Source organism: Hirundo rustica, chromosome 3 (assembly GCF_015227805.2).
Source record: "Hirundo rustica isolate bHirRus1 chromosome 3, bHirRus1.pri.v3, whole genome shotgun sequence".
Taxonomy (NCBI): Eukaryota; Metazoa; Chordata; class Aves; order Passeriformes; family Hirundinidae; genus Hirundo; species Hirundo rustica.
In genome coordinates this window covers 23,796,115-23,808,095 of record NC_053452.1, presented here as the reverse complement: position 1 = coordinate 23,808,095, position 11,981 = coordinate 23,796,115, and the positions used below count along the sequence as shown (strand labels likewise).

The 11,981-nt window shown below is 46.1% G+C and overlaps 1 protein-coding gene across 1 annotated transcript; it reads right to left on the bottom strand.

The window, feature by feature from the left end:
- Positions 1-571: 571 nt before the first annotated feature.
- Positions 572-8,991, bottom strand: SLC30A1 (solute carrier family 30 member 1). Its single transcript, XM_040058566.2, has 2 exons — positions 8,358-8,991; positions 572-4,950 (listed from the first exon to the last, which is right to left on the bottom strand). The coding sequence occupies exons 1-2, from the start codon at positions 8,977-8,979 to the stop codon at positions 4,040-4,042; spliced, it is 1,533 nt and encodes a 510-aa protein (XP_039914500.1). The 5' UTR covers positions 8,980-8,991; the 3' UTR covers positions 572-4,039.
- Positions 8,992-11,981: the final 2,990 nt, after the last annotated feature.

Genomic DNA, 11,981 nt, shown 5'->3' with positions numbered 1-11,981 from the left:
ATACATCCATAAAATCTAGGTACTTTTTTTCTTTAAAAGCCAGGCTAACAGTGGCAGAAGCTTTGGACTCACTCCCACAAGTAATTCCTGGCATGCAAGTAAGTACTCGTCAGCCCAATGAAACTATTTAAGAATACAGAAATTTTCAGGACTGAGCCCTTGCCATGGCTTTTGGGGAGTCACAAGTTGGGGCTGGTTCTTTTACATAACTCTGTGTATGTCCACACCGCACCACTGCGATGTGGCAACTACAGATATTACCAAAGCCCACACCGGGTGTTGAAAGCAATTGAGCTACAATTATTAGGGGTTCCACAAGAAAAATTTACCCTGCTAAAAAGGAAGACTGATGGTGTTGTGGCTAGCTCACTGAGTGTCTGAATTAATTCTGCACTGCACCTTAGGTGCAGATATGATCTAGGAAGTGATTCTAAAGTAGCATGTTCCTGGATGAGACATGTAGCAAGGGAAAAATATTTCATCCAGTGATGTTTGGTATGTCTCTGACACATTTAATCAGAAGCCTAAACAATCTAGATGCTGAAGTACAAACTTATTTTACCTTAAAGTCAGTGTTAGGTAATTGTTTTTATTTTAAAAATTCAGGACTGTGATACACAATACAATTAGTTCCCCACCACTGCAGTGTTCACTTACATGAGATTCACGAGTTTCATGCTTTGTGGAAAAAAAAAAATGAAATAAAGAGAGACTGCACAGTGCTTTTGAATGCTCTCGGTATTCTTAAACTGTGATCTTCAGAACAAATCAAGTCTGTATAACTCCAGACAGATCAAATTAAAAAAAAAAAAAAAAATCGAGCTATTTCACAAGCTAGCAGGCTACAGTCGGGTCTTCTACAGTCAGAACGGAGAAACTGCGCTCCTGCTGCTGCACAGCCACCACCTTGACCTCACTCTATGCCTTCAGGGAGTTTACCATCAAGGGCTAAGGAGACTAGAGGGCCCTGGTAACACCACCTGGTGCTGCATGTGCAACACAACACATGATAGAGGCCACACAACTCCTCCTGCCCCCATCATCATCACCATCATCACTGTCACCTCCGCATCCTGTCCTGACACTTAAAATAACAAGGGGGAGAGTTTTTTGTCATTTTAGCTAGCCATTGCCTGCAATGGACACAGAAATAAAAAAATATGATTTCTGGCACAGAAAAAAAAAAATTAAATAGTTTAGAATGGAATTAGTGACCACAACTCCCTCTATTCAGATGCATTTCCTAAGACTATTAACCAGTGATGGTGTTATGACTTACCAGTTGCCCTCTTTTTGTAAGAGCAACAGGAGAGAAGACAATCAGACTTCTCAGTGCTACCATGGTTTGATTTGTTGGTATTTTTTAAAATAGACTAAAGAACAGTAGTTCTATGGTGTGTTAGTGATATACGGCAGAACCTCAACAATTCATACTAACGACTGAGATGAATTTTAAACTAGTGATGAAAATAATTAGTGAAAGTTTACCACAGAAAGCAAGGATACACATTAAAAAAAAAAAATTGTACTTTGTTCATTTCAAAATTTACTTGGTTAATACTCTGTAGTATAGTAGCAGTGGTAGCATACGCGGCAAACGTAGTCTCATACAAGATCTCACTTAACAGTCAACTCTAGATCATATACAGGTAACAGAAAAAAGAGTTAAGATAATTCAGAAAAAAACCAAAAACTTATATAAATACTATATTAACACATTTAAGTTAGTTTATGGGACTATACAACAAGCATAAACACAGAAAAAGGTGAGCAATGCTGGTGGCTGCAAAGCACCAAATCCCATGCCAGCACAAAACCAAGGCCGCCCATCCACGGCCCACAGCTTCCTGCAGATGCATCTGAGCAGCCAAGGGGCAAAACCCCTGGCAGTGCTGCGCTGCACCCCAGCAATGCAGCCTGTGGTGGGGCTCCCTGGAAGCGGGGCCAGCACCTCCACCCTCCCCACGCTTTGGCACACGGCGCTCGGCCAGAGCGCGGCGTGACACGGGGCTGGCCTTGGCTCGGCAGACTGCACTGTTAATGCACAACGCTGTAACCCACCCATGGATAATCGAGAGTTGACTGCGATGCTCTGCTGAGAGCCTGGGTAAGACCACTGACACGACTTGGGCCAATCCAGGTCCGATGAGCAACAGAATTTTCTGTACTATTTAGGAGCAATTATGATGCAAGACACAAATTAGAAACGCAAACTAGGGAGGTGTTCTGTATCTGGAGGCACAGCTACATTCCCTTCACTAACAAAACATTCTTTTTAAAAAAACCCCTATATTTAAATACTGTTAAAAACCTGAAAACCACAGCATCAAAGAATTTCCTAAGGCCATAACTATCCTCAGTTCCCTCTGGTTGTGCCTAGGTATTGCAATACATTTGTACAAGTAGTAAATGCCAGGTAATCTAGTATCTTATCCTCTTTCCAGTGCCTTCCAGTAACAGATCTCAGAGCTCTTCACACAATAGTTAAGCCTCACAACACCCCTGTGAGGTAGGTATTATCCCCATTTGAAGACAGGGAAACTGAGGCAAAGTGTTTATCATGTCCAGAGTCATAGAGCAAAGAATGGAAGATCTGAGTTGTTTTCCAGTTTTGCACACAGGACCAATCCATTAATCACAAGACATTAGTTCCCATACATAATGTGAGAGTGGATCAAAAGGGCCAGGGTTTTAGATTCGATTTCTTGTATGTTTTATCTTTCAACTCTCATCTCATCTCCGCCAAATTCACAGAGTCCACAGAGCAGTTTCCTTTCCTAAGATGTAAGTTGGCAGCACACTGTAACAGCTTCTTTAGAGCCAGTTTTCAATTAACTGAGTCAAGATTTTAAACCATAGATTCAGATACTGAGTAAGTGAAATTATGTGATACATAAACATCTCAAAGTGTGAAACACAGTGAATGAAATCTTACTCCTTGCACCACTTCCTCAAAAGCCAGTGGAGGGCTCCTGAAGACACGGTCGGGGACCAGGACTGAAGTCACTGCAAGTGTTTACAGACACACTCAGCTAGAAGCAAAATGCACCATTACCCTACTTGTTGGGGAGATGTTGTCTGTGCTTGGAAGCAGGAGTTACACTGCTGGTGCATGGCAGACCTTCCCCAACAGAGCACTTATAGACAGAATTAATTATTTTGTCTTAATAAACTCAGCATCAGCTAAATATTTATTCATAGCACTGTTGAGTCAAGTGTTCTTTAAACCTCGAACTTTCATGACCAAACACAACTTGGAAGTAACGGAAAACAGCAGAAAATCCGTAAAATGTAAAAAAAAGTCTGTGTTACTTTATCGATCACGCTCATGTCTTGATCACAGAGCAGTATACAGTAGCTTGAACTCCCATTCTGACAGAAAAAAACCTCTTTCACATCTGTTGTTTTCAATTACCTCGCTACCTTACCAGAAGAAGAGGGGAAAATTTCTGACAATCAAACAATGTTGTCTTTAACTTACGCTGTGCGATAAATTAATTTTATTATTTTTACATAGCTTTAAGAAAAATATGTGAAACTGCAAAGTGGTTTCCAGTTTTTAGTAGTTATATCTTCAAAAATGTTCTGTGAACTTTGGTTTTCTTAGGGCTTCTAAATAAACAATATATTAAGGTATCTACAAATCAAATATTAAAGGAAAAAGCAGGCCCAAGAAATCTGTAACACAAATTGAGTTCCTACATGTTTATCTCTCAAATACCTTTTCACTGGAAAATAGTATCTTAATTTGAAGCACAGCAAAAAGTGTCTGCTGAAATGCTGAAACTGGTTTTCTGAAGTGTTACAGCATGGATGCACTTTCTGTCTGTCTCAGTCAAACAAAGTCAACACAAACACATTGTATCATGACAGTGACATTATATTCTTTAAAACAAGCATTCTATATTTAGCAATGACAAGAACAAGGACTTCAGCAATTACACTATTTGGCAAAATTGCATCTCAAACGTCTGTCTCTTCCTCTTGCAACACAGCTGTTGACAAAGTCTCCACAGCTCAGGTAGCACCCTTCAGGGAGTTACAAAGACGACTCAAACTGCTCGTTTTGATCGGTTTTTGCCTCCAGCTTCACTGAAGGGATGCTCTCTGACTTAGTCCTCCTCGTTTTCGGAAATTCAATGACAACTTCTGAACAAGAAATACTAAGCGACGAGGACTTCTCTGTCTTCTTTGCAGTACAATCTTCTCTTGTTCCGCAGCACTGCTTCAAAGCACACTGAGTCCTGCAAGGCAACTCGCATTTCCCTCTCCCTGACTCAGAGCCAACGCTGGCAAACTCGGGCTGAATGGTAGTCGCATGAATCCCTTCGTCGTGAAAGATCTCTTTGATGCGCTTGGCCACCATCATGTACGTGGAAGGGTCAGGACACTTGATGTGAGCAGTGCCAATGATCCTACTGCCTGCCAGCTGCCAAATGTGTAATTCGTGGATTGCTTCGACTCCTTCCAGGGTACGTAACTTTGAGTTCAAAGAATGGACGTCTATTTGTTTGGGAACAGTCTGCAGAAGGATGAGGGCTGACTCCCTAAGTAACGGGTAAGTTGTGTAAAGGAGTATACAGACCATAATCAAACAGAGGACAGGATCTAAATACAACAACCAGCAAGGACCAGCCACCGTAACGCTCTCTTGCTCGGACTTGTTAGCTCTGCCAAGCGCTTGGGATAAAGTAGCGTTTTCCATGCAATGATTATTGACACATGGATTAAAGCAAGGCCCATCTTCAGGGCATGGATTCCACAAGCTATAAAAGAGCAAGGCATTCACTACCACAATTACTGAACCTAGGGCATCTCCAAAAACATGCAGAAAAACTCCACGCATGTTAAGTTGTGCACTAGAATCTTCTTCAACTTCCTCTTCATCCAGAGGATAATGGCCAGCATTCCCATTCACTTGTACGTCACTCATGTCATCTTTCGTATCACCTGAGAAGAAAACAGTAAAACAATTAGGCATGAGCTCTAATACAAGAGGTTACTGCAATTCCTCATAAAATCATATCCAACAGTAAGCATGGCACACTGAGTATGAAACCAAAAGGCAACTCAATCCACACACTTAGCAACAACTTCTCTGGCTGAGGAAAATGCAATTTTCCAATACGTGATCTAAATAATCTAGAAGGCAACCGTTTCTACATGGAGATTAAAGAGGTAGAGTGGCAAAGAATGAAGATGACCACATTTTAACTTACTCTGCTGCAAAACTACTTTCACCTTTTCCAGCTCTTTAACCATTTGCCTATTCACTGCTTGTTTCTTAAACAAAATGCAGAACTACAGAACATATGTAAAAAAGCTGGTTTAAGTAGCTCAGCTAGTTACATTTGTTCCTTCTTTTGAAACGCCAACAGACTCTGTTAAAATCTCTCTTTAACCATAGCACTGCCTTGCCATTTCATATTAAAATTTTAAGCTAGAAGCTGAAAAGTTGTATGAATACAGCTGTCTACTAGCTGCTTTTCAGGTTTACCAATGCCTTGTCAAGAGGCTTCTGAAGTCAAGGAAAAGGAAGTCCTTCCAAGATGGCGCATGGAGTTAGCAGGACAGTGAGATATAATCAGGTGAAATTTCAGGTCTAAAATGCAGAATTTACCACCAGAACTGATTATAGGGCAGTGTAAGTTATCATTGAAACTCTGAGGATATGAACTACTGTTATTTATATTTCAGAATAAATAAACAAATAGTAAAATTACTTTTTTTACGCAAGTGGCACATAGCTGTTGAGTGACATAAACCTTCTGATGTCCAGTCATATGTGCATAAATTAACATTTTAGTGCCCTCCTTTGTCACAACTGTTCTGCAATATTTACCACTCCAACACAGCTAACCAGCTACGTAGGAATAAATACACAGATTGTTACAAAGAAGAATCCTTTCTGAAAGAAAATCATCTTTCAGTGTTCAAATTGGAAAGAACTGTACATGGTTAACCTCTTGCTTTTTTTCAGAAGTTCTTCTTTGGATGCTTCCAGTGCTTAAGAAACGCAACGGGCATTGGCCCCTGGCCCGACAAAATGAAACAAGGAGCTTTTACTGCTTCTGAGGTTATTGAGTTCAGACCTTAGTAAACATTAACATGTTAGTAAGACGTGCAGCTTCTGCTGTTCTGCCCTCACGGCTGCAATTCTGCAGTTGCAGAGTGTGCACAAGTCCGCTCCTCTCTGAAGGAGCGGGCTCCTACCAAGGCTGAGTTCCAAGCCCCAGCTCATTACCTCATCCAGTACACTTCTGCCCTGAAGCTCCAGCTACATTTTCCACACTACCTCTAGGAGTTATGGAACATGGGACCTGTAACTTTCCAGAGAAGCTCATACATTAGAGTTGGAAAAGTCAGGTTACAGGTTACAGAGTTCAGACCTCAAGGTCCATGATGACAGCAAGGAAAGAGGAACATTCGCTCTACTTTGTACCAAATACTTGGAATAATGGAGATCTGAAGTTAGTACAGCTATCTATAGGAGTGAGTAACAGGAAACAGTTTCCAGAAAGCTTTTGAACCTTTTTTAATGGCAAATGGTTAAAACATGTCCGTTTGAAATATGTTCATTGAAATGTACCAATAAACTGATTATTTTACATAAAGTGCATGCACGGAAATGCCTGTGCAGGAATAGCCCCTAAGGCTATGCCTACTTTTCACTTCCCCCTTAGGAAATCAGGACTACCCTACTCTATGATTTGTAATGAAGGCACAGGACCAGCTTTGTCTTCATTTCTACATCTTACATCTTCTCCCGAGCCTCCAATCTCCTCTACTTATAACTTTTCCATAGGCAAACTATGAATAGCTCCATCCATTTCATAATCATGACAGGGCACAGAAGGAAATACAAACTTATTTCAAAGTTTCACTGTGACCAAAATTACGCCCTATTACCACCTAAATGCCCACAACAAATTATTTGTTGTTGCCAGAAGCACATCCATGAGACATTCCAGACAAGTTAGCTCACAACAATATACATTTTAATCCATGCCATAACCTTTTGGTCTAACTAGTCCAAAACTCAGCTAAAAGCCCAACTTTTCACCATTAAAGGATAATTCCCAAGCCAAGATATGTATGAGATCAAGGGTCAAGGGAATTTTACATTGTTTGAAACTAATTATTAGGATACCTTTTTTGGAATTAAGCCAACTTATTACATGGAGCTTATTACGTGGTCAAGAAAATGGTGTAGCGTACTCAGAGGAACTTTCCTATCCTCCTGAAAAACCTATCAAAGCCAACACGGAGAATGAGAAGCAGTTGTTCCTCAAGCACGTATTGGAACCTCTGACCACAGAAAAACTGAAACTGTAGCGAAGTTCACTCCTATCAGTTAAAAGCTCCCTTTAAACTACAACAATGGTCTGACTATGTCACCCTGAAACTGAAGGAGAGAAATTGGTTCCAAAGCCCGAAGTCCATTCCTTCTGGTGACAAGGATGTCCTAGGAACAGAGAAGTGGCAACCTCACACACCTTTCACTCCGCTAGCACGCAATACTTGGCTTCAACCAAGCATCTTCAAAATGAACTATCCCAGCTTCTGAATCCTTTAAAAAATAACCCAAAAATTCCTACCCATGAAACCATTTAACCATAATCGGGAAGGGAAGATTTTAACATATGTCTGTGTGCAGGTGAGTGGGAAAGCACATGCTTTAAAAAGCGAAAGAAAAATTATTCCAAGACACCACACACGTGCCCTGACACCAGCACGGTGTCACATTCTGGCTTCCACAGTTCTGACCGGCAATTTCCAAGACTTCTTCCTATTAATACCGATGCTACGAAGACGCACAATGTTACTGTGATGGAATAGACTTCAGTATGTTTGGTTTAGATGGAGAGTAGCTTCCCAGATACCTGATAAGTGACCCAACGGAGCAATGCAGCTGCCAGGACCGAAGCACCGAGCTGCGCTCCATTTGATGTGCAGCCAGCTCGGATGGCATTAGGAGAGCATCTTGTGACAGCTCGTGTCGCTAGGCAAGAAACGCTTGTCATGTGCCCTCCCTTGCAGAACCAACTTTTTTTTCCCAGGGCAAACTGCTTTATCCTAAGACTTTTACACTCTGACTTGTCTGCAAGACAAACACGCAGCCCAGAGCATCCGAAAGAAAGGCGTGAGGAAGAGGTGCGACAGCCACGTGCCCCAAGAGCGGCTAAGAAAGTTTCTCGCCTCTCTTCCAGGAACTGGGGACAGATGGTCCTCACAGAGCCCTGACAGACGGCCGCTGACCAGGCGGGACCGGCACGGCCGCCGTCCTACTCGGGCAAAGGATCCCTCCCGCTTTTCTAGGCGCGGATGGGGCAGCGGCGCTTCCCCGCGAGGCTTACCCATCTTCTCCTGGCCGACTCCGTTGGAGCTGCTGCAGTTCTCCACCAAGGTGCTGGTCTCCTCGCGGTGCAGCGCAGCCTCCCCGTCCCCGGGCGGCTGCTCGGGCTTGGGGCCGCCGCGGGGGTGCTGCTGCCGGCCGCCGTGCGAGTGCCCGTGGCCGTGGGCGTGCCCGTGGCCCCCGACGCCGTGGTGGTTGAAGAGGCAGAGCCCCAGCAGGTTGATGATGAGCCCCGCCACCCCCACGGCGATGACCACCAGCGGCTGCTGGATCTCGTGGGGCTCCGTGAAGCGCTCGATGGCCTCCAGCAGGATGGTGAAGCAGAGGGCGGTGAGGAACACGGCGTTGACGAGGGCGCCCATCACCTCGGCCCGCACCCACCCGAACGTGTTCTTCTTGGTGGCGCGGGTGCGCTGGGCGAAGCGCACGGCCACCAGCGCCACGACCAGGGCCATCACGTCGGAGAGCATGTGGAAGGAGTCGGAGAGCATGGCCAGCGACGACGTGACGCGGCTCACCGCCACCTCCACCACGAAGAACAGGAAGGTGAGCGCCAGCATGCACAGCAGCCGCGCCCGCCGGTTCTGCCAGCACCGCGGCCCGCCCGGACCCTGCGCCGCCATCCCCTCGCACGTCGCGGCTGCCCCGGCGGGGGCGCGAGGAGCGCGGCGGGCGCTCGGGGCCCCGAGCGCTAGGGCGGCCGCTCCGCTCCGCTGCGCTCCCCCCCGCGCCGCCGCCGCTCCCTCCGCAGGCGCCGGGCGAGCAAACTTTGCACCCGAGCCCCCTCACTCTTTTCACACGGAACCCCAGCGCCGCCTCGGCCACGCCCCCGCCTTCGCCCCATTGGCCGGCCCGCCCCGCCCGCCCGGCCGTGCCCTCCCGCCCCCGCGCCCGGTCCCTCTCGCCATTGGCCCGCGCGCCCTCGCGACAGTGGGGCCCCGCCCCGGCCCGGTAACGCCCGGCGCGCCGCGGCCGCCCCGTTCCGCCCGCCCGCGCCTAAAAGGGGGAGCGGGCGGGGCCAAGCGTGACGCGCCGAGGAACGACGGGCTCCCATTGGCTCGCCCCGCCGGCATTCCCCTCCCGCCCCGCCCCCGCAGGCCCCGCCCGCGGCGAGCGGGACTCGTGCAAAAGGTGCGCTTCACACGGCCCCGGCCTGGCGCGCGCCCGGGGGCGGGGCTCCCCCTGCGGGCCGCGGGGGCGGGGCCGGCGTGAGGGGCGCTGTGACGTCACGCGTCCTGCGCGGGGAGTTCGGGTGGGCTTTGCGCTTTTTCTGTGACCTTTTGCGGGGGCTTTCTGTTCGATTCTTTTCCTGTTCGTGTCACTGAGGGCTGTAAGACAAGTGCGGACGCGATCAGTAGTAACTGATGAGCGGCTAAAAAATATTGGAAGAGAAGAAGAAAAAAAAAAGTTTTGCCCGGAGTTTTGAAAGGCCGTAGAATATAACACATGACTAAAACAATTATATAGTTGCGATATTAAATACTTCTTATTAAAATTTATAATAATTTTTAATAATAATATAGCGGGAAATATGTACATGCTTAAAGATCAGTCCCTGGACACTGTTTCGTTTCTCGCGCTTGTAGATAGGAAAGGGAAAGCAAGTGTTTTGAGACATCCTGAAAAATCACAGAAGCGCAACCACAAAATTTAAAAAAAAAAAAAAAAAAAAAAAAAAAGAAATCGCCAAAGTTACAGAAAGGCAGAGCTGACCTCTTAACTTTGCCCACTGTGTTCCAGGAAACCAACAGACACGGCAGCAAGAGAAAGAGTGTGAAAGAATATTCCATGAGCAAACGTGCTGAGTAATAACAAAACTCCCGGCCAAAGTCCAGTTCTTCCCTTGTGCTCGGCAGCATCCCCATGAGCCCGCACCTCGATACCACACTGTTATCCGTGTGTGCCATCCCCTCACCTTTGCTTAACCTTCCTCACATGGCAGAGCTGGCTCGGGCACCACAGGCACTGCTGTGCTGCCCTGGGAGCCTGAGCCCTGTTTTCTGTAAGGGTGTCCTTGTGTCAAAATCTAGGTGTGCTTCGTGCTGGACGTAGCGGTAGCAGCCCACACAGAATTCTTTAATGACCATTGTGAAGAGAGTCAGCAATTAGATTGCTATAACGTTCCCCTCACCTGCCTGGCTTCTCGTATGCCCTTAACGTCACTTACTAAGAGGTAAATAACCAGGAAGCTGAACAGCAATTACGTGGAAACAGAACATGCCAATTTTGTGTCGTCCTCACTCCCACACAAGGCCATTAGTTAACAAGGAAGAACTGCCCAAATTTAGGATATATGGGTCAAAGAAACTGGTACAGCTCAAACCTCTTTTAATTCCTGCAGGGGAAGTGGGTCATAATTTTACAGGGATTGCTATTAATCCAATGGAATTTAGCTAGGAAGGAAGGGAGGACAAGAAGTTTGGTGTCTTTCATTGGCTCGGCTTCAGGAATTAATGAAACTGGGTTTCAGTTGGTTGCCACTGGGGTGTCATCGTAGGGGTTTTTTTAATTAAAAGTACTCAGTCCCCTCCTGAGAGAAATAAACAGGATATAAATATCAGTAGAACCCTGATGAATGAAACTTCATTATAAACTGCGTCAAGAGCTTTGCCTGATTTAAGGAGGGGAGTTGGGGCTTTTTGGGCTTCTTTCTTGGTATGCAGATGGTGTCCAGATCGATCTGTGATCCTTCTGACATCTCTTCACCATGAGACCTCCTGATGTGCTCAAGGATACCCACACCACTGATCAGTGTGCTGCAGCCTTCCCCTTACAGGATGCCATCTTGTTGATCCTTAGCCGTCTCCAGGGACAGCTTTTTGTCCCGCTATATCAGGCTGGTTACTGCATTCCACTCGGGGCCAAAAGCCACAAGGCATGGACCATATACCCCAGGAGAATGGGAGGGCATGGTTTCTTCCCAGGCAGGGAAAAAAAAATGGTTCCTGAGGCCTTCCACTGGTCCCTGATGAATAGGGCTGGGCATGTAGTTTTGACCCAGCTGCTTTGTCTCCGGGGGCTTCAAACACAGGGACTTTGATGAATGATCCCCTGTGGCAGCCCAGTCCCGCTGCTGGATGTGCCAGGCATGGACTGGCAGCTAGACCACACAGGAGTTCACACTGCTACCTCTTCCCCACATTCTTTCTTGTAAACCAGTGGGCTGTATGCTGCTGTTTCCAGGCTTTTCTATTGTATTACCATACACCAGCAGTCAAGAGGAACAGGGATAGTTCCTAAACTTAGGGCTGTCCATCTGGCAACATCATCAATTTTAAGATTAATGGGAAAGCGACTGAGACAGGTACCTAATGAAACCATAAATGGTGTTTTAGAGGAGACACAATGTTCCTGCTCATGCTTTTAGGGAGAGTACTTTGTCTTCAGAGGAGGGAGGACTCTGGATTTTTGTTAGGGTGTTGTTTTTTTGGTTTTTTTTCAGGCTTCCAGGCATTGTTCATGGCTCAAAGAATTCTTTCTCAGCTCAGCTTCCGGTCCACAGATGTGGAAGGACCCATCTAAAATCTGTTTACTTACCATAAATGCTTTGTGTTCCAAGGGGAGAAGTAGCTGTGGATGTCTGGCACACAGCTTCCTCCCCCTCAGAGCCAGGTGACAGGTCTGA